The following is a 23,599-nucleotide window of genomic DNA, read 5'->3' on the forward strand; positions in this document are numbered from 1 at the left end:
TCCAACGATCGACTATAATCTGCCATCCCAACCCTCCAAGCTGTTGTGGGGCGGTGGGGTAGCCTAGAGGTTAAAGCGTTGGCTCGTCACGCCGAAGACCCGGGTTCGAATTCCCACATTGGTACAATGTGTGAAGCCCATTTCTGGTGTCCCCCGCCGTGATGTTGCTGGAATATTGCTAAAAGCGGCGTAAAACCAAACTCAGTCAGTCAGTCCAAGCTGTTGTTTGTTCTGGATCCGTCGGTATCATGATGGTTCCATTCTCGGAGGTCAGCCTCAACCCAGTTCGTGGTCTGTTGTCCTGGGGCATGTTTGCTAGGATTTACTGAAGATCAATTCTAACCCGGATTTTCACGGGTTGGTGCACGTCGTGAGCCGGTAGACTGTCTCTATCACGAGAGCTCCAAACCTTTGGTTGCTGCCTTTTCGAAATCTGAACTGAATAAAATGCAATGCTCATATTAATCAGGGGAGAAACGTTTCGATAATATAAGAATTAACTCTCTTCCGAACTCCTCACACAGGACTGTGATGTTTAAATATTATTTGAGGTGCTAATGACGTCACAGGTATAACTAAAATAGCATTCGGAATGAATTCGGAAATGGTATTTATTCGTATACCTGTGTGCATATGAACGTGCATGGTGCCTTAAGGAATGCTTTTGGTATCATTGTTTTTCACTCTCTTCATGTTCAGTTTTAACTGGATTATCCCTTTAATTATTTAGGAGATGATGTAATTCACGTAGTCAATAACAAATGTCAATTTTACAACTACAAGTCCGAAGTGCTGTATATGAGCGATATAGCTGAGCAAACATTACATGGAATTGTATTCCAGGTTTCAGCTCACCTGTCCATTAGTTGGGATATCTAAGCTTCAAGGCAGCAGGTGAACCATATCCTGGGTGCAGATGTTTGCCTTTTTGTCGAAATGTTCCGTCATGTTATACTGACAAGCATTCTTATGTAACATGTTTTTGTTGTGGTATTAAGCAGGTGCTTGTTCTGTGAATATGTATAAATGCAGCTACATTTCAACACTTTCCAGCACATGCAACATGAATGTATCAGGCATGATTTGCTTTACTCTGGTAGTGAGCCTTCTTCTGGCTCAGACCGAAGGACGGGCTTTCAATGTGAGTATACGTTCTGCGAATTGTTTTACTACAATTTGACAAGGGTATGATGGTGAAACTCCTGGAACAATCTTGAAACTTAATGTCAACTTTATGTCAACTTAGAGGATTCTGAAAAATATTGAAATATGTGTTTGCGTGTTAAGTAAGATGCCTTTCAGTTTTAAGTACGTTACTATAGTTTTATGTTCATTTAACACATGATGTCAAAAAGAGATGCAAGGTGCCTCCACAATTGATTTCCTCAGCGTTAATGTATGAAATGACCGCCTCCGTGGTGTAGTGGTTAGACTGTCCGACCGGAAAGCAGAAGATCGCTTTGTTATACAATCGTCAGTGTTTCAAAACTTGTGGAATCAACTCCCACAACACCTGGGATCTAACCACGACCTGGACTCATTCAAATCACAGCTAAAGACTCATTACTTCCGTGAAGCATACAACAACTAACTTTCCATCAGGGTCTCAGGCGCTGCAGAGCAGTTTATTTCTGGATATGGAGCTATATTAGTTTTCCATAGATAGATAGATAGATAGATATGTTGTTGTTCATATGTTATTAATGCACATGTTTAACATCGAATTTGTTATCTACACTCTTTTGAATATTAAATAAACAATTTAGATTTTTCAAAAACGTAGTTGGAATCAACAGGTGCCTAGTATAAGGCCAGTGCGAATATTAAGACTGGTTATGTCTATACACATATAAAGAAAGCATGTTTGGTTGGATTGACTAGGACATCAAACTCATTATTTATTCATTTTATGCCACAGAACGCTCAATCACGTGAGAAGCGACAAACAAGCAGTAAGTAAAAATGTTTATTCATGAGTTGTCTTCAACATCTTTTGTTTCAATGACGTATATATACTCTCCGTGTGCTGTATCTACCAATAACGTCCTAAACCATTGTATTACAGCTGCTTAAACAGCGCACTATTTAATAAAATTACTATTAACACGGAGGTTTTAATGTCAACTTGGTAAATGTTGTTCATCTTGGTCTTCTCTGAGTTGTCCACCATTATCAGCATGTAAGGTCTAATCACATTTCTTCTGCAGGTTGTGACGGAGGAACAAGGTATGACACTTTCGGGCCAATTTCCACCAACACTGAGGGTCAATACAGCAACAACGAGAACTGCTGCTGGGATTTCGCACCTGACATAGGAGGGACCACATTTAATATCACGTTCAACTTTGACACGTTTGAACTAGAAAGTAGTTCTACTTGTAGATATGATGCCCTTACTTTCTACACGGTAGATGGGCCTGAGAAGGAGTGTGGACTGAAGACGAACTTCACAAGGACATGTGAGTAGTATGTTTAAGGAAGTTCATATTTGCAAATGTAATGCTGAACGTAGGCGTAGAAATTAATAAAATATAAACAAACAGTAAGAGTCTGTGTTAGTGCTTCTATTCGTATAGTAGGTAATGTTACAAACTCGACTTTAAATGGTTGTTATTCAGCATTTGAGTGCATCGGATTGTTGAATGCATTTCATCCAATACAACCGATGAATAAATAAACAAGGTACTGAAAAAGCTTGGCTTTCATAGTTCTTGGTCTTGAGGTGACGATCCACAAACACTATGGCAAACTCGAAACTCATCTATTCAGAACCAAAATGATCTTAATGGTGCCTGGCATTCGGGATATCCTGGTATTTGCTAATTATCAGAGAAAGACTATCAACTAACACACACAAAATAACCAAAGCAAATATATATTAATTAGTACAATTTTTCTATTCTTTACATGGTCACCATCAAAACATGAATCCAATTTAGTTAACGGCAACAACCGAAATTTGATAGCGCAATGTTTGTCCAATGCAGTGGATCAATACTTTGGTTTTCGGTTGTTACATCTTTAAAGTTTATGCTGTGCACATTTTCAACTATTAAATATTTCAGTCACGGTGACAGAAAGTCCCTTCCAAGTGTGTTTCACCAGCGATAGCTCCGTTACCGGACAGGGTGTCAGTGGATCCTACAGCATAGCCGCAGGTGAGCAGAACAATCCATTGCAGTACATACACAGGCAAAAGAACAAACAGAATTCGTGTTAAACTTTTACTGCCACCAATTAAATGTCATTATATGAAAGGAATGGTAACGAGTAAAAACGAAATCCGCACATATGTAAATAAGCAACTGCACGAAAGGAAGTTCAAGAAGTGTGTCCACCTTGCACATTGATGCAGGCTTCATCAAGGAAACACAACTCTGATGAATAGGTCATGGGGAAGATCATTTATGGGGAAGAAGTAGAGTTTCTGTAGCGTTGTTGGAGGTTTTGATAACTTCGCAGACGTCACTTTGTTTCAGCTCAGACCTTTTCATTGGGTGGGAGCTAAGGGGATATTGCGGGACAGGGTAACACCTTAACATGGTTCTAATTAAAGGTCACATGCAACCAAAAAAAAACAAACATAATTAAAACACAATTATCACTTCTTCATGACATATAATATGCATTGCTGATTATGAAAAAACATATAAACAAAATTATAAGCGTATAATCGCAAATCAAAAGTGCAATATTTTGTACTTGGGTTTACCTCCCTCGAAACGAAGCAGCCGGGATACCGAACCCAGTCAGAGCGGGTTGGTGTGCACTCAAGTGTAACGGCTGGTTCATTAGCAGATGCCGTCTTCACGGCTCATTGTGTGTGTATATAGAGATGTTGGGTTTTGAAAATACATGCTCATTTTTTTGTGTATAACATTTTGCAATCAACAGACATCATAACATGTCATGTGTTCAAGTATCACACCTGCGTGTCTGTGTAATTACATAATGTGACAGAGACCGAACTCGGGCCATAAATCATTGCATTTTGTTTATGGTGTATAGCCTGATTGGTGTTAAGTTCAAATTGCATGTGGTCAGTGATCGCAGTTGTGTATTGAATATTGTCATTAGCAGACAGGCAGGCAGACACACAGGTGTCAATAAAACAAGACATTGAGTTTTGTCTGTGACAGCGACATATCTATATCACAGTTAGAAATCCTGTCAACGCTAAATAATGACATCGATTTTAAGCATCGAACTGAGAAAGTGACTCGGTAAGAAGAACGTGTGGTGAAATAGACAAATGAAATTATATAAACAGTTTATTTACTGTCATAACATATAAAAAGCTCGCGCCTGTGAGATATCAACAAAACATTAGGAAAATAGCTCACACCAAAGCCTTCACCGAGTATTCACCAGACAGCTAGCTTCCAAGTTGCGCGAACCTATTTCACTGCGCACGTGATATGAGCGCAGCCCAGCTGTTGAAACCCGTACTCCCCAGAAAAGTCGGGGGAAAATTAGTGAAATGTTTGAACTCCGATTTCGCGCGGTTTTTTTCATCGCGTTATTTTTCAACTTTATAAGTTGAATTTGCATTTTTGACGATTTGTTTCGGTAAGTCCATACCGAAAGGTATCAGAATCTGCAAAGTTGTGTTTTACGTTGCATGTGACCTTTAAGATACTGCTCTACAACTCGCGCAATGTCTTGTCATCCCTTATCGTAATGAAACGTGACTCAGGATCAGTCTGTTGCAAACACGATAAAGTAGTCATTTGCAAAACCTCGTCTGAATAGCATTCAGGTTCACCTCAACCAACATTATTGGCGTCCTTGCTGAAGCTGTTATAACGTCCCCGCCTCCAACACAATCCTCTTTTAGAACCTGACCTGTTGTAACGTTCACCTGTGTGTGACACGTATCCTGACTGAAGAAGGCATCATGACTCATTTTCCCCACCCACGTGAATTCTGAATTTCATAAATTATTATTTAATAATAGAACATGTGTCTATATAATCTATCATTATGTCTGGACACAATATATCTTAACTTCCAAGGGTGTTAGGCGACTAATCGGAACAGCCACCTAACCATGCATGGCTATGCACTGTTTTGCTGAAAACGTCGTCAAGGTTGCCAACTGGTGTTTCTATGAATTACCTTTGGTCTTTTGAAGTGCACATTTGCTGGTCGTTTTTCTCGATAATGTCATTCCTTTTTGCGTTCCTACTACCAATTTTTACCAACTCTGTTTGTTGTTCAAATAACTACATTCTAAAGATTAGCAGTTACTTTTGCCTCTGAATAAAGACATTTCATTTTCTTGTCATCAGCACTATTGGTAATAATTGAGAGGGGGTCAATTGTTCTATTGAATTCATTTCTTGTTGTGCCATAAATGTAGACTGTTTGAGCTGACATGAAGAATTTGGGTATAAAACGTGAAACACAACAATCACGTTCAGTGAGTCATGTGACCACCTCGGCGATAGTAGCCAGCTGTTCAGAGGCAGAGTGTCAGCACAGATCAGCATGAATCGACAGCATACGACAAGTATCTGAGCTAGACGACAACACACAGGACCTATCTTGACGCAGTTTAAACGTGCTCAACGTTTATGACAGGCATGTAAACACAACAGTTTCCACCAAAAGCGATGGAACAGGATTGTTGTTGCGCTTTGTCAGTAGCAAGGGCAGCATAATTTATTGGGGAGCATATTATGACAACGGGCGATATCAATTAAGAGGGATGTTTTGACCCCAGTCCTTTTGAAACTCCTGCAGCTACATGGTCCTGGACTGACATTTCAACATGACAACGCTACACCCCATACTTCAGTTTTGACACACCAATTGTTACATTAGGCTGGTGTTAATATCATCGACTTCCCCAGACTTGAACCCGATCGCACACATTAGCGATGAGCTGTGAAGATGAGTGCAACAGCAGATTCTCCTTCCCATAGAGAGTTGATGCAGCAGTCACGGAAGTCACACTGCTCATTGACTTCTTCTGTTTCACCAGTTTTATCAATGTTGAATTATAAAAGCTTGTTATTGAACGTCGCGCTCAGCAACATTCCAGCTTCATTAAGGGTGTCCGTAAGTAATCCAATCTTGACCAGACAATCCAGTGATTGACATCATCAGCATCGCTCTATGCAATTTGGATATGGTGACATGTGTCGACCTAGTCAGCGAGCTTGACCATCCTGTTAAGCCCCCTTTACGACACAGCATGGTTGCTGAAGACCAACTATAACCCGGATCTCCACGGGGCAGTGTGGAAGTTCACAAAGGGTGATGAAAGAACGCCATGCATCTGTCCAATAAAACAATGACGCATTCTACTTGTATTGGCCTGTATTGGTAGGAGGAAGATATTTTGTATTGTCATCCTGTTGCTGCTTATTGTTACTCACTCACTCACTATTTTCTTAGTAATGCACACATTACCTCATTATAGGATTTGATTTAAAAACTGTTAATTATATAATTTAGTTGAATATATCAGGCGGCTAGGATTCGCGTGTAATGTTGCTGACGAATCAGCAAAACAAACACGATCATGAACGAATACCATGGACTTATACGGCGGTCATTACCACTAACAGAAACAATAACACTGAACATCTTTTTTGCAGGTTCAAGAGGATCTACTACTCCAAGCTACTTCACAACTGACTATCCCGACTATTACTATAATTATTACCAAGATTACCTAACTACTCCATATCCCTACTACGTCTCTACTGACTATCCCAACTACGTCTCTACTGACTATCCGTACTACTATCCTACTGACTATCCTCAATATCCAACTACCAGCTATCCATATTATTATAATTACAACCAATATCCAGATTATGTAACTACTCCTTATCCCTACTATGGCCCTATTGACTATCCCTACAATTACCAATATCCAGATTACGTGTCAACTCCATATCCCTACTTTTTCCCCATTGACTATCCCCAATATCCCACTACCAGCTATCCCTATTATTATAATTACAACCAATATCCAGATTATGTAACTACTCCATATCCCTACTTTTTCCCTATTGACTATCCCTACAATTACCAATATCCAGATTATTTGTCAACTCCATATCCCTACTATCCAGCAACCATCGGTGGTATGTATTTTTCTTATCATTAAGCCAGATATCGTGCTTCAAAACACATATGTTCTTTCATTTATCGGCCTTCTTTTATAAGCACTTGAAGAGAAAAATTGTATTACTGTATTATTTGGCACTTTTTACTACGATTTCACCTGAATTTCTGATTCACCGTAAAACAGTGATGAAACCAGTTGTACCGAAGAAATCAGCTTCTCTTGTTCCACCTGTCATAACACGCCAGATATTACCAGGCTTGATTTATCAACGAAATACATTATTGTGGTTGTGGAACGATAAAACCTAAATGGACCACTGAAAATCGTTGTTGACACCAGGTGTTGGCAACAAGAGTAAGCATGTCTTGACCTACGGGTAGCCTCTTTCACTCACTCACTCACACAGAACACGACTCCAATATATGTAGTTGTTTCCTGACATCACACAGCAGCACTCCTGCCATGCATCGGCAGCATGTAACAAAACCAGACAATCAAGCGATGGACCAGAGCCACGCAATTTAGGGCAATTGCCGGCTTTGTTTAAACTTAAAAAGATAAGCTCAGTTTGATTTACTTCTTTACTGTGTAAGAGTTGACATATTCTTCTTCTTAGCAAAGAAGCGTTTATGCAATATATTCCTTTACCTCCCGCATTTACTCACTCACTCTCTACAACTATTTCTATTTCATTGTAATTGTTAGTGAAACAAATCCTGCATAAGTATAAGGAGCTGATGTTTTCACTTGTTGGTTTCAGTGGTTCCAATCCCCGAGGACGTACCTGGCTGTGATACTATCAGCGTAAACACTGATGGTGGGTAAGGTCAGGATAACCATAAATGTTGCCTAAACTATATTCGGTATGAAATCTTCGCATAAGACAAAATGAAAACTGGTTTGTTGCTAGCAGTATACCAGCACGTTTTCCTTGTGTTACTGATGATGGTCACGTATCTTCCAGCAGAATCAGGGCACAGCCAATCAACTTCAACAGCATTTCTGTTCTAACGTATGCTATATTTGGGATTACACTTTCTTAGCAAGAAACGTTGAAATTCAAGCAATTCTGTTTCTAAATCATATCTGTTCTTGGTTGGAATTTCAAACTGTTGACAGTTGTGACAAAATGTGAAATTAGTATGTATGCATCTTGTCCAGGCAACACTACATATTATGGTAACCATGGAAGCATCAGTATCAACGATGACGGTAGCTACGGCAACAGCGAGGACGCTTGTTTTTCACTTCATCCAAGCTTCTCAGGGTCGGGCATCATCACCTTTGTCTTCAACGTGTTTGACATTGAAGAGGCCACCGACTGTATATTTGACTATATCGAGTTTGATGACGGCAACACCAGACTGAGGGAATGTGGCTCTGTTGATATGGGGACCCAGAGAGAGTGTGAGTTATTGACTGACTTTGTTGTGGTTGATTACAAGGGTTCCATGGAGTACCTAAGTTAGTGCTTCATGTGTGAGATACCACGGGCTTGTAGTATTGGGAGACAGGATAGAGATATATCCTTATCTCTAAATGCTAATCAGCGTCACAAGACGATAGGAATATAGGGAGAAGAGGTCTAAATATGACTGAATGGTCGCATACGTTGTCATACAAATAACATTCCTTGGAATTGAAGCAGGTGCCGTTTCATTATAATTTGATTAAACAAAAACATAAGGAAGTTCATGAAATAGTTGTCGGTGCGTAATATCACAATCTCAAATATTTTAGCATTCCTATCGTATGTTGAGAAGTATTAACGGATGTCGCAGAGGGATATTCTAATCCTAACATTGATCGAACGCTTAGACTGCTCAACGTCAATCCAAGTCATGATACAGAACGTCAGTGCTAAAGGATACCCAATCTTGACTATCTTCAGAAACAAATTTCTTTTCGTGTCAAGAAAAATTAGCTGTGAAAATTATGTGAATAGATTACTTAAAATCACAGATGACACCAGGTGTTTCATAAACAGCTCTGGTGTTTGATAAAGAGTTCCCAAGAGTGATTGCCCACGATGTGTATGCATGTATCCTAAATAGTGGCGAAGAATTACTGAATTAGGTTCATTGCGGACATTGCGTCTGTGTTGCGTAATGTTTTGCTTTTGTACCTCCAGTTGAGTTCCACGACGGCCGTTTCAATGTGTGCTTCCACTCCGACGGATCAGTGACAGGACGGGGTTTCCAGGCCACGTATACCATGAATCCAGGTAAATACCTGACAAAGGAGGACGATGAATCATGGGTTTAAGACTTGTGGTAATCAGGAAGCTACATTCGGAATATGATTTCAAAGAAACACCCAGAGCACTCCTACAGCCTTAGGCAGTAAGTTGACAATAACGTACATTGGTTTCTAGTTGTTAGTGTTCTAATTATGTTAACATTTTGTTTGTCATACCTCGCAGTTCAAGAGGTTGACTCTGATGTGACTACATCCTTTCCAGTGTACATCTTTAACTCAACCATATCACCTAATTTTACGCTACCAGGTAGTACACGTTTTTCTGTCTTACTGTGAACTTAGTGCTCTTCAATCATTGTCCTCCTTGTGAACAAAATGTTTCCAAGAACTGAAATTTAACATTAAGCTGTGTAGTAAACATGTCACTTTCTATCATGTTAATGCTGTATATGCACGCCACCATTCGATATTGTTTCATTTCGGAAGCAGCATGACACTAGCCCAGACACTAGCCCAGACACTACACAAATAGCATGAGACGTGAGGCTGACAATAACGTACAACCAGAGTTCCTATGTACATACATCCATACCGACACTTTACCTTTGTCGTTGCTGTTCTTCATGTGTAATGCTATTGTCTATATCCAGTAGATCCTATCTTCAACTCAACGATGTCACCTAATTCCACACAGGCCACAACTCTACCAGGTACTCCACGTGTATTATGTAACTGAATGCAAGTTAACAACAGAAGTTTAAGACGTGTGTCAACCAAATCTTTCTTTAATTAGCGTAGTTCTTGTGTAAAATTGTTGTTGTCTCCGAAAAGTGAAATGTAACTATACAACGTGAAGTAACTACGGTTTTCTGTCATGTCAGTATTGCATTATAACTTAAACTTCACCAAAAACTCCTATTGTTCGAATGTAGTCTCGCTGTTGCTCATGCGTGTTATACTTCTGTGTGCTGGACAGTGAATACAACCGTGAACGCTACAGACGACGCAGATGGCGGTGAGTAAAAGTGGTCAAAACATAACTCCATTCAGATATCCTCCAGTGTACTAACAAGGAGAATGAGCCATAATTATTGAAAAGTAGTAACCAGTCAAGAGCGGAATGTCTGTATGGTGTAGAATGACATGTGTAGTATGAATAGCTTTCATTTCATCATTTAAATAGTGAGGGAATTAACATTTCACATCGTGTCGGCAATATTACAGTTATATTGCCATGAAAACAAGGTAATCATTTTAAAATATCTGTCGACGAAGAATAGTAAAATAGGTCGGTATATCACAGTTTTAAAATAAAACCAACCTGAAGGAAATTACGACACGAAAAAGACAGTAGATTCGATAGATTCATTCTTACAAGTTAAAACCAGGCAATAAACCACTAATAACCAAAGTTAGACCCCCTTACTTGGCACCTTTGAGTTTTTGCTTCATACATGATTTCCCAGTAGGATTTACGCCATCTCTTTGGTTATCAGTGGGTTATGCGAGCCAATATTTCAAATGCTCGGAACAATCAAGATTCTAAAACTCTAGACAATATTATATACTTGTTCAGTAATGGACTTATGTGTCACTGGAAGAAGAGCATTATTTTTACACTATTTTAACTCTCTTAGTGTCACTACCATCAATGATCTCAGTTGATGATAATATCAGTAAAATCCTTTACATATCGATATCACAATTTATCAGCATTTTAATAAAATCAAACCTTTTAAGATGCATTAGTTGGCAATCGTTCTGTTCCGAAATTTCAGACTGCAACCTCGATATTGATGATCTTGAGGGCACCTATACCCTGCCCACTGATTCCGAGGGACAATATGAAAACAACCAACACTGTGACATCACTATCCGCTCTCCCCTCACCCCTCACATCACCACTGTCAACTTTACCCGTTTTGACCTCGAGGACGATACGGGCTGCGACTATGACAGTTTAACTATAACAAGTGACGAGGGCACAGAGAACCTGTGTGGAACCGAAGAATCCTTTACCAGACAATGTAAGAGGTCTTGATGTGCTAAGTAACCTATAAATCTATGCTATAAACCAAAAGCTCTCATGGGAATGAACATCAACAACAGCCGCACTACTGTTCTCTATTGATACTAGGACATAGTCTAAGGGGAGAGAGAAGGTGTAGGTTTGGGAGATAATCCAACAATTATACATGCATCAACGCGTTTTAAGTAGCGACCATGTACACACATGTCAAACTGAAGAATACCATAACTGCAAGGGTTTTCTCAAGTGGTCAGCATGGAAGTGGATTATCCTTATCCTTAATTTTATATCGCTTTGTTACTACACAAACACTGATAATCAGAGACGGTTTCTCACGTTATGAATTGTGTGGAGCAAAAGAGTACTTCATCCGACAATGTAAGAAGTCTTGCTATGCTTTTTAACCTTTGAACGTAAGCTATAAGCCAGAAGCTCTCCTGATTATGAATGACTGACTATCTGAGTTTGGTTTTACGCCGCTTTTAGCAATATTCCAGCAATATCACGGCGGGGGACACCAGAAATGGGCTTCACTCATTGTACCCATGTGGGGATTCGAACCCGGGTCTTCGGCGTGACGAGCCAACGCTTTAACCACTAGACTACCACACCGCCCTCCTGATTATGAACACCAACATGACCCGCGCTAAGACTCTCAAGTGGTTCTGTGAATACAGGAGTGAATTATCCTCGAGGTGCACTTCTGGTGTACATCGCTTTCTGACTACGTAAACAAAGATGTTTGGAGAAATGTTGGTATCACCTTTTATACCTGTAACAAACCTGCTGTGTGCTGATACACATCCACTTACCTCACGCAGTTCTCTTGGTTCCAGCTCATGTCCACGTAAGTGGCGTAGTGTATGTCCCTCCCACGGCTTACATCAGCGGTGTTTGCTGTAGGAAAACACAACAACGTCTTAGATGTCTGTGTGGCATGTAATGACACATTTTGGAGCTGTAAATAATGTCTTCATGGGTCCCTTAAATATATACATTAAGCTGATCATTAAGTCTTAGTTCGAGGACATTCAGAGAGACTATGACAGTGACATGTTTCCCATACATTTTACTGTTTTGCAGACACCGGGCAATCAGTTGACATGACATTTACCAGTGACGGAAGTGTTGTGCGTAGCGGTTTCTCCTTTGACTATGTCACTGAAATAGGTACGTATGTTTGCATGCAATATCAGATATTCACATGTGCCATATCTCAGGGTTTTTTTCAGGTGTATTGTATCGGTTTGACATGGACAAGTGAAGATCCGGGTAGAATTGTTTTCCGCAACATATACTTACAGAAAACAGCAACGAACGAGTTTAAGTGATCAAGCATTTTGAATTGGGTGACGCACGTTATTGTGTTCCAGTTGTGAAGATCGATTCTCATGATGTCTGGATATGGATTGTCGAGATTCGATATTTTACAGACAACAGTCATGTAGCTGACATGTTGCTCATTGTGACGTTAAACAACAACAATGACATGTACTTAAACTCTTCGTGTTACGTGACTATTATTTCTGTTTCGCGTGTGCATCTCAGTTTTGTACGGATGTAAAAACACAAACAGTTTGCAAATAATTAGTCGTTGTTTTTCAAGAACCTCCTGATTTAACAATGCTCGATGAATCAATTCTTTATTTTTTCATGTTTCAGTCTACTGTAATGCAACTATTAACGCCCCATCCGGAACTTTTGAGTCACTACCCGGTGGCTACGAGAACAACATGTACTGCACCTACACCATCAACACCCCTGGTCCTGGAGAACTTGTCTTCAGCTTCCCACTGTTTGACGTTGAGTCAAGCAGCAGCTGCCGATACGACGCCGTGGACATGGAAGGAGACAAGCTGTGTGGAACAAACGTGGACGACAAGACCTACAGTGAGTAGTACACAGGGACGCACAAACACACACACCGTGCACTATAAGAATCAAGGTATGCCTCATCTTTTCTGGGGCACATGCTTTGAAGAATAGGGTTTATGTGCCACAAATGCCCATTTATATCTAATATTTGATAATTCAGGGAACAACATATCCTGTCGCAGTAACACTGTTGTGCCCGAAGACACATGTCTGTCTCATATCTCCAGAATCACATGTGACACATCAATATCTATCTTGACAGATACTCACACTCACGTGTGCTCGATCGTGTTCCTCGAGGTCGAAATGATTAGGCTTGGCTCCAGAATATGAAGCCAATGTTATCACTCTACTGGATAGCATAAGTATCACGAAACAGAACTTATTAGTTTCGTTTTTTGTTCTTAAGAAATTATTACCTTTATGGTGTCAGTAAGATATAAGTATGCTCCCACAGGTACTGATGGGCATTTCCAGATCGTCTTCACAAGCGACGGTTCCGTAACTCGTGATGGTTTCCGCATAAACTTCAACTTCACTCAGACCGATGTACCCACATCCCCACTTCCAACACTACCCGGTACTTTGAATACACACGGCCATGGACATAAACCAGGTTCTGGATCGTGGAGCGATAAGTAATATGAATGCCAGCTTTTCTTTGTACAAGGAATTGGCCACGTGCCCACCAGGGTTTGGGGTGGTATTGAATCAGCAGTAAAGTTTTGGGCCGTCTTATGAATCTGAAATATGCCCACCATGGCTTTGTGTCGTGCAAGGAATCGCCAATACGCCAACCAAGGTTTGGAGAAATGATTAAGCAATGTGGATACAGGAACTGGGCCGAAAACAGAATCAGCAATGTTTGGTTGTCACGAGAATATTTGTGGCTTATGTTTTTCGTTTCCGTCTTTGATTCATGATGACAACCAACGTGTTCTCACTGTCACATTGAGAAGATTGTTCTCATGTGGGATCGACACATATCTCAACAATTTATTGGATTTCTGTTTGTATCAAAGACGGTAAACAAAGAGACATACAAATACTTTGCTGTTTTCTCAATCCTCTATGTCATCACTGAAATGGATTTCACAGCTTGATAAGACTTCAAATAATAATGTGATATGATATTTGTTTTCATATTTGCACAAGTGCATGTTTCGCATTACTTTTCAGCAACAACCATTCCCCCTACCACTGAGCCTGGTGAGTCTTAGTTTGTCTTGGAGTGGCAGCGACTGCCTTGGTTCGTTTGTGTGTTCTTCCCGTCTGAGCCGCCATAAAGCTGGAATATTGCTGAGTGCGGCGTTAAACAACAATCAATCTCCCTGTTTGATAGCCAGGCAAATCATGTTCTAAAGCAACACTGAACCCATGACACATTTGATCTGACTTTGTCTGTTCACGAGTTCATAAATAGTCACCAATAATGATTTTCCTGATATATGTTCTTCTATGTCTGTACAAAATGTCTCCAAAATACTGCATGTATTATCAAGTGATAATCCAGACACGCCGTGATGTAACTGGAATACTGTTCAAAACAGCGTTAAACCCAGCACACTCACTGATGTAACAATTTCCGTCTGCTGTCTTTTAATGACAGAAACCTGCAACCAAGTCCTGACATCAGATAATGGCGCCCTAACAAGCCCCGGCAACGGCAGCTACGCCAACAACGAGAACTGTGTCACTGTTATCACAGGCCCCAATACACCATACACCTTGGTCGTCAGCTTCACAACGTTTGACCTCGAGTCCTCATCTAACTGTGGATACGACTATCTGGAGGTGGATACGGGCCTGAGTAGCAGCCTGAAGGGATGTGGATCAACCTGGAGGAACAGAACAGTGGAGTGTAAGTGTCACATGTATTTTAAGTTACATCTTATATTTCACTATTGTATTTAAAACTGTGTCATTCTTTCATTCAAAGCTACATATCATCCCGTTTATGTTCACAATTACAAAAGAATCAGTAAAAAGGAGAAGACAATACATATGTACGTCAGTTTGGGAATTGCATATTTACAAAATATTAACATTGTACGTTTCGTTATGAATGTTAGCAATGTCACATAACAACTTGTTAGTTGAGGTGGGTTGGTGTGATATGATTAAAGCTGTCACTAAATTTTCAGTATAGCCTAAGTTATATTCATAGTGAAAAACTTCCGGAAGATGCACAGGCTGTAGTCTGCGACATCAAAGCACTAAAACCAAAGACACGTGAAAAATGCATCTGGCGTTCATAAATTTCACTCTTGATAGCTTCCTATAAATTTCCATCATAAGGAGGAGATATATGTCAAACGCGCAAAGAGCGATGAAAACAAGTTAAGCATTATATGAAAGGTGTAAGTAACAAATGTTTTAGCTGCACCACTGAACTGCACTCTTAGTTATGTTTAATACAGCAATGTGCTGATTTTTAGACACGTCAAATGGAGGTAACGCCACAGTGACGTTTTCTTCTGACTCCAGTCAGACAGGATTGGGATACAGCGCCACCTACACCATCCAGCCAAGTAAGCTAAATCCACGTGTACTGGCATTAATTACGGATTATACCATTCTGTGACATTAAAGCCAAGTTCATCTGCAGGGTAAACACTTACCCAAAAGCAGAATCAGCAATAACAATCAATAAAGTGACAAGTGGTGTCTATACTTATGTTGATAAAGTTGGCTTCCTGATCAAATTCTTTAAAACAAATACCACTTAATTGCAAGGAAGGCACATTAAAAGTAGAAATCTACTGCTCAATAGCAACGACTTTGTGTGCAGTGTTTCCTTATTTCTGCCAAACAGGCGGTGTTCCTTCCTTGAATAATGGCGAATGTGCATACATCAACACCAACATCTCGGAGGGCGCTATCCAAAGTCTCCCGGGAACCGGCAGCAACTACCCCAACAACATGGACTGCTCGTATGTGTTCACTCGCAACACCCCCTTCTACCTGAACATCAACTTCACCGCCCTCGACACAGAGTCTTCAAGCAACTGCCGCTACGACTATGTCCAGGTTGGGGATGATAAATACTGTGGAAGTGATTTGCCCAACGCAACCAGAGGTATGCGTCTACAGAGAGCTATTAGCATTCTATATTAAAATATTTTGTATCAGTGGAGTTTGTGGCATTAAAATCAAAAGTATGTGTAGATATCACAATTGCAAAAGGACATACATGTATAAATGAATTTGTCAATGGAAACTGAAAATATTTGTCCGTATTTTCTTTACTACATTTTCATATTTTCTTGTGGCTCTGATATTATTTTGGCTTTCCTTCAGTGTCAGTACAAGGTGGATCAGCCATAATTCGCTTCAGAAGTGACATCACTGTTACAGGAAGGGGTTTTGTGGCTTTGTTCAGCATTGAAGAGAGTAAGTATTCCTTAGATCTATATTTCAACCATACTTATCCAAAGCTGGGTCTAAGTCACTGAAACAGCACAACACAGATTATCATAGAAACAGTCAACAACCCTCGTTTTATCAGCTTATACTTAATGCTACACGTGTCATTTTAATCATCTTTAGATATGAAACATTGTCTTTGTATCTCATAAAATAAGAAAGTAGTTCACATTTGCTTACAGATAAGGTACTTGTAAGTGAAGTGAACTATTTTACCATATTACCGCATACGCTCTATGGCAATATGTACAACCTTAAGAGACCAGCAGTCGATGTGGAGTTTTTCACGTCAGTAATACTATAGTCAGGAATAAGTGGGGATGTAACATATGCTGTATTTAGGATTACAAAAGGAATAGTGTATTAAATATTTATAAGACATCTCATGAGGGACAGAGATGAGGATTAAAGTTCGTATATCAGGTTCAAATTCAAGTATCAAAGGAAGAACTTTATTTTCTCATCGTGTTTCCTGTGACATTCCAGACTGCAACGTCGACAGTGATGACCTTGAGGGCACCTATACCCTGCCCACTGATTCCGAGGGACAATACGAAAACAACCAACACTGTGACATCACTATCCGCTCTCCCCCCACCCCTCACATCACCACTGTCAACTTTACCCGTTTTGACATCGAAGACGATGCGGGCTGCGACTATGACAGTGTGTCAGTGACAAGTGGCGGCACCACTGAGAAACTGTGTGGAGCTAAAGAGTCCTTCATCCGACAATGTAAGATAGTCTTGCAGTGCTGTGTAATTAACCTCAGCTAATATTTTTTCAAATACAACAAAATTCGACCGATTATGCTGTGTTATTAATGTACTTATCTTCATCTATTCTATTAGTTGATTAGTTGATGCTCATAGAGGGCATTTATGGAGAGTGACATATTCATAAGAGTGAAAACAGTTGTTTGGAGACTATATGTTTTACTGTTTTGCAGACAATGGGCCAACAGTTGACATGACCTTTACCAGTGACGCAAGTGTTGTGGGTAGCGGCTTCTCCTTTAACTATGTCACTGAACTAGGTACGTAACTTCATGTAATGTCAGTTTATACGTTCTTTATCTCAGTTTCCTTTCTGAAGTACCTCCGTTTCATGTCTGAATTGTTATTCCTTTTACTGCCCATTATCAAACAAAACTCTTTCTAGGTTACAATAATCCCTAATCACTTTTGCAAATCGCACTTATTCCAGTCTACTGCAATGCAACCATAAACGGCACCTCCGGTACCTTTGAGTCACAGCCTGGTGGCTACGACAGGAATATGTACTGCACCTACACCATCAACACCCCTGGTCCTGGAGAACTTGACTTCATCTTCCCACTGTTTGACGTTGAGAGAGGCACCAGCTGCCCATACGACGCCGTGGAGATGGGAGGAGACAGGCTGTGTGGAACAAACGTGGAAGACAAGACCTACAGTGAGTAGTACACACATATTACCCATAACGTTAATATGTGAAAACCAGTCTTTCTTCGCAGGAGAGTTTTTGTCGCATTTCATTACTGGACACATAGTGGGTTGTGTACATGTCCAAAGTGCGATATATAATCTGAACGGGACATTACGTCACTATGTTATAACTGACTGTTAAAGCTGAACACCACACGGTCATCTCATCTCTTTAACAATGAGGTGCTCTCAACACCTGTTTTCCCGTCCAGTATCTAAAGACGTCTCTTCAATTGGCGTGTGCTGATTTCATAGATAATCTGTAATTATCGAACGTTTACTTTATCCTTCTCTTTACGAAACAGATTTGCAATCTTTTCTTTGTATTATACCGATTCCACCACACACTGTTTTTTAATCGGTATTTCTATTTTCGCAGGTACTGATGGTCATTTCCAGTTCACCTTCACAAGCGATGGATCCGTAAATGGAGACGGTTTCAAGATAGACTTCGTCTTCCTCCCTGAAGAATTTCAGAACTAGGTAGCAGTGTAATCACATATTTTAGACAACATAAATATGTTTCCCATTAATCGGATCCTATACATCACCAGGGATCGTATATCCATAAGCCTACACTAGGTATCCCTTTAACCCCTGCCCATTGATGGTGCATTCTCAATTTACGCGCCTTCGACATTTTTCTGAACCAATAAAATAAAGAGTTATGGACAAAGGAAATAGGCGAGGGAGGTAACGTGTACTGCCCAGACACCAAAACCAGCGCTACTTGTGAAGGACATATAGGCATCCTCTCAGTCAAAAAGAATTTAAGGGATTTCTTTTGTGTGTTAATAAAGTTTTTCAATGTTGACCTTTCTTGCAAATGGAATCCATTGAACTGACAGTCACGTAGTTCACATCATCGCATTTGACAGTTAGGTTGGTTGGAAACTCGATATTTCGATTGGTAGGCCAGAGTGAGTAGTGTCTAAAAGTATACAGGGCAAATAATTTGAAATTGCATGAACCCAAGGAAGGCAGTCCCAAAGACAGACAGACAGACAGACAGACAGACAGACAGACAGACAGATTTTATTCAGTAATTAACATCAATCAATCAAATTTACCAATCAACATCAATTTTGAATACTGAGTATACCCATGTTATACTTTGCAGGGTAATAAGCAGGTGTTGCTGATTTAGTATTGCTAAAGGATGAAATTTATAATGTTGAATTCAAATATTATCAAAGAGATTTAAAAAATACTTTTGTGAAGTCCGTCTCCATGAAATGGCAACTATTTGGGAACGTTGGTTATGTGCATGTACAGGGACACAAAGCAACAGCATGGTCCAGATGTTTAGCCATCTTTCCAAAACATAAGAAAAAGATTTTCAACATCACATTCGGAGAAAGTTGGAACAAGTGTTATCTGCCTTGAGAGATCAAACGATATATCACCTGTTGACGTACCGAGAGAGAGATCGTTTTTTAAATCGAGCTCCCTCATCATAATTTCTTCTTCAACTTCCAGTTGCTTCATCCGAAATTCCCTCTCCTCCTGCTCAGTTTCAAATCTCAATAAATCTGCTTCAATTTTTTAAAGCTTCCATTTTCTCTTTCTTTCTCGCCTTCGATGTTTTTAAGCTGAATTTCCACGTGTAATTCCCTTAATACCAAAGTGCCACTCTTTTCCTAAATCAAGGCCAAAGGATCATCATCCTATATTTCGTCCTCAAACAGGAATGTGATCAAAATGTTCTTGACATCGGCATTAAGCAAGTTCAGACTTCCTGAGCATAGAAACCTCTTCCGTAGAAGGTTGGCTAATAATTTAACAACTGGCTTCTAAACCTGACTAAGATAAAAAAAATCAGTACACATCAATACAGCCTAAGCTGATCGTGCAGGGTATAATGATTACGACACATAATGCTGGTCTTCTTCAAACTTGAGAGATGCGAGGCAAGAATTAACTCCCCTTACCAGAAAAAGAGTGCTTGGAAATGTCAACAGATGCAATGCATTACCCTTGGGATATTGTTACACAATGAACAACACTGCCACATAACTAGGTACAAAGTCAGTCTGGCAGTTTTACATGTAGCATGTTTTGATGGCTTGTCTAGTTATCCATCTTCGTACAATTTGACCACACAGTACAATTACTGCCAGAGTAGGCATTGTATATCTCAGTCACAGAATAGACCCAATATCCACACATTCCCTACAAAGTAATGAAAGTTTCACGCTGCATTAACCCCTCACACATAGAATCTTGGATGAAGAAGGATTCCTTTACCATTGTCATCTTTTAAGTAATGAGAGTGGATTAATATCTTGCCCCAAGTAATGCTGGTAACTACCTCTGGTGTTATCAATGTACAATAGCTTCACAAAACCTATTTTGATTGTCTGAATGCGTGTGTAACCAGCGTAATCACATGTCCTACAATGTGCTTTCACTGCTTCTAATGCATGTTTGTTTTGGTTACAGACACGTGGACCATTTACCACCAGATGGAAAACATGCTCAATAAACAACTGCAATGAAAAACACATTGTATTTTTGTTTTCTTTGTATTAGAAGAGCGTAAAGCATTGTTTCCAGTTAATAATATTCGGGCAATCCGGGAATGGTCTCTTCCGCACGTGAGTCAGGGACAGGAGGATTCGATGCTCAAAAGGTGATTGTAGTACTAAAGTATTCATGACCCACATTTCATCTTAACAATGCATTACTAGAATAAAATCATAACAAAATATGCAATAGTATACAAAGTAGTATTGAAAACCCGACACGGATCAATAATATATCATACAACATAAGGGTCGGCGGGGACGTTCATACCCTGCAATGATGTAGCTGGAATATGGTTACAATGATGTGAAACTATCCTGTTCACTCATTCACTCACACAACATGAATCTTTACACAGATACGTTTGTATCACTGACTATATACCCATTTCAATGTAAAGGTAACAATGACACATTGCATCCACACAATGACACGTTGCATCCACACAATGACGTCAGTCTATCTACGTATTACACACCAATTGAGAAACTCGCTTACATTTGAAAAGTGGACAATCTCTGCACTAAAAGTACTAGAATCTGTACCTTACTGAGTTACCTCAAATATTGCATGTTATAGTTGACCACTTTCTAAATGGCATTGTGTATTCATTGTCGGCCGAAGGAGTCGTGCCAATTTACACTTGTCAGAGATGTACACACAGTACATGATCTATGCTATCAGTTGTCAGCCTTTATACTGTTTGAACGGTGACAGGCCGGGAAAGCCACATTTCAAAAATGACTATTGCCGGGAAGGCCACATTTCAATTACATGGCTGTAGCCGGTAAAGCCCCATTTCCAATAGATTCATTAATTAATGGATTACCGTAACCGGTAAAAGAGTGTCCCCATGTATAATATTGTTTTCACAAGAAACGAATAATCTTTCTTACTCACAAGCGTGGTGTTTAGCAAAACCGGTAAAAGACTTTCCCTATTTATGATTCTAGATCACATTGTATAATATTGTTTTCACAAGAAACTAATAATCTTTCCTACTCACAAGCACGTCGTTAAGCTTCTTCACTCAGAGTTTATTACTCAAAATGGAACCACCTCCGGTGGTACATGAGTACGTAAAATGGAATGCAGAATAAACAATGTATGCAAGAAGGTGACAGGAAATATACGCAATGATTACTGAAAACTTGAACATATACATTTGATAAATTTAGATAGGTGTTTGATTGTTGAAATTTTAGTACTTGACATCAAGTTTTTTTATATGTAGAGAGATTAGGAAAGGAACAAGAGCTATCTCCTAGGTGAGAGATGCGTTGTTGGCTAAAATATGAATGTCTTAAGATATAATGGAATTCATCCCCAGTTAACTGCGAGTTACAAAGGTTACATACTCTTTCTTTTCATGCGAGATTCGTCCATCTCCCACTTTCTATTGACAATTTATGGTCCACGATTGTAAAAAACTGGTCTTTCAGGATTGATTCAGTTTTTGATATGATCCAGGATTGAGTATAATGAAAGAGGTTTACAAATACAGCCGTATTTACAAAATATATGTTTCACATGATTTAGCCAGGGAGCATCATCCATAATTTAATCTAGAATCAAAGCTGCTAGTTTGTTGTTTAGATAAGAAAATTTCAATTTGAACCAATAAGTAATTAATAGTTAAGAGATTTGGAGCTGAATAGGTTGTCTTCCAAGTTCTCCATAAACCATAAAGTTCGGGGTGTTATATCTGAGACCGGTAGCTAATTTAAGGAATTTTAAATAAACACGTTCAATGACATCACAATGCCGGAAAAAGACTGTCCTTAGATTAAGATTAATCTAACTGATTAATCTAACAATAACCTAAAAGGATGGCACAATAAGGTAAAGAGATTTGTCCAGAAGTGCTACCCTAACATTTACGAGATAGTAAAGCTATTTTAGCGTGAGCAGTCTCTCACAGAAGTTGCTGTCCTGAGACTATCTGACCAGTGGACAGCACCTCCAGGAAGAAAGAAATACAGAACCATTGACGCTTGTATTGCATCACTGTAGACCAAACTTCTGAGCCAACACCTGAGTGACATACGGATCAAGTGGGTGACCTCCTTCATCTGCAGTAGGGGGTGTAAAACATAACGTTTTGGGATCTTACGCCATTTTATCTGTTTGTACACATGACAACAAACTAAACCATTACCATTATTATTATGTTTTACAGATTAAGATTTATTATTATTTTGTGATATTATTATTATATGTAATATACCTATTAGTATATTATGTTGTGCTAATTATAGAAACAAAACCTGTTGTGATCTGAACAAAATTATGATGAAACATGTCTTGTTTTGTTAAATACGGTAACGCGTTTGAATCACTAAGCATGTTTTGATATCATAGCCTGGAGCCACATTCCATGTTCACGCAACTGTAACTATTGCCGGGAGAGCCACATCAGTTTAGGCTATCTGTTTCGGAAATGTGTCTCTCCCGGCCTGTAACCGTTTGAACAAAGAAATCGAAGTGGGATTACCACAGAAAACTGTAATCCTTGAATGGATTGAAGATGCGCTTCTTCCACGACTGGACAGTTAAAGGTTGAGAGTGATGGGTAGCATGACGTTTCATGAGAACCTGCAACACCCATCCACAAGCAGTATAAAGTGACAATGTAATAGCTCACGATTCGCACTTCATGCTCACATTGCTGTATATTACCAGTCGAAGCCAACCGACCTAATCTGCAGGGTATTGTTCCCGACCTTTAAGTTATCCAATGAGAAAGATCTCAGGTACCATACGTTTGTGGGAAAACACATCATGGTAATAGTGCAGAATTACGATCGACAGCATTGGGTTGAATAATTACGTGAATAATGTTATCAATCACTTATTGAACAGATTTGAAATTCCAAACAAGTTTGTGCCTAAATTCTGTTGACACTACCTCATTTACACAAATCTCATGTGTTGAGTCATTCATGTGCTCGAATGATGTACGTTTTAAGACATATGAAAAGCCATGCACAGTCA

General features: G+C 39.6%; 1 protein-coding gene across 9 annotated transcripts in view; it reads left to right on the forward strand.

Annotated features, from left to right (window-relative positions):
- Window positions 1-1,061: 1,061 nt before the first annotated feature.
- The window catches only part of LOC124257708 (cubilin-like), an 82,758-nt gene continuing 60,220 nt past the window's right edge, over window positions 1,062-23,599 (forward strand). For 6 of the 9 annotated variants that reach the window (XM_046691890.1, XM_046691840.1, XM_046691875.1 and 3 more), the window contains exons 1-23: window positions 1,062-1,141; window positions 1,919-1,952; window positions 2,208-2,459; window positions 3,066-3,158; window positions 6,606-7,100; window positions 7,845-7,901; window positions 8,246-8,491; window positions 9,216-9,308; window positions 9,507-9,590; window positions 9,934-9,993; window positions 10,260-10,296; window positions 11,051-11,310; window positions 12,396-12,482; window positions 12,975-13,202; window positions 13,645-13,767; window positions 14,367-14,396; window positions 14,797-15,048; window positions 15,626-15,718; window positions 16,003-16,266; window positions 16,488-16,580; window positions 17,100-17,348; window positions 17,563-17,649; window positions 17,820-18,047. In XM_046691890.1, coding sequence (XP_046547846.1) covers window positions 1,064-1,141; window positions 1,919-1,952; window positions 2,208-2,459; window positions 3,066-3,158; window positions 6,606-7,100; window positions 7,845-7,901; window positions 8,246-8,491; window positions 9,216-9,308; window positions 9,507-9,590; window positions 9,934-9,993; window positions 10,260-10,296; window positions 11,051-11,310; window positions 12,396-12,482; window positions 12,975-13,202; window positions 13,645-13,767; window positions 14,367-14,396; window positions 14,797-15,048; window positions 15,626-15,718; window positions 16,003-16,266; window positions 16,488-16,580; window positions 17,100-17,348; window positions 17,563-17,649; window positions 17,820-18,047 — 3,523 coding nt within the window. In that variant the 5' untranslated portion in view covers window positions 1,062-1,063. Of the gene's footprint in view, window positions 1,142-1,918; window positions 1,953-2,207; window positions 2,460-3,065; window positions 3,159-6,605; window positions 7,101-7,844; window positions 7,902-8,245; window positions 8,492-9,215; window positions 9,309-9,506; window positions 9,591-9,933; window positions 9,994-10,259; window positions 10,299-11,050; window positions 11,311-12,395; window positions 12,483-12,974; window positions 13,203-13,644; window positions 13,768-14,366; window positions 14,397-14,796; window positions 15,049-15,625; window positions 15,719-16,002; window positions 16,267-16,487; window positions 16,581-17,099; window positions 17,349-17,562; window positions 17,650-17,819; window positions 18,048-23,599 lie in introns of all 9 variants that reach the window. The other 3 variants (XM_046691855.1, XM_046691863.1, XM_046691847.1) reach the window with 3 other exon arrangements.

This window comes from Haliotis rubra, unplaced genomic scaffold (genome assembly GCF_003918875.1).
Source record: "Haliotis rubra isolate DU_JTF1 unplaced genomic scaffold, ASM391887v1 Scf117, whole genome shotgun sequence".
In the NCBI taxonomy this organism is placed as follows: domain Eukaryota; kingdom Metazoa; phylum Mollusca; class Gastropoda; order Lepetellida; family Haliotidae; genus Haliotis; species Haliotis rubra.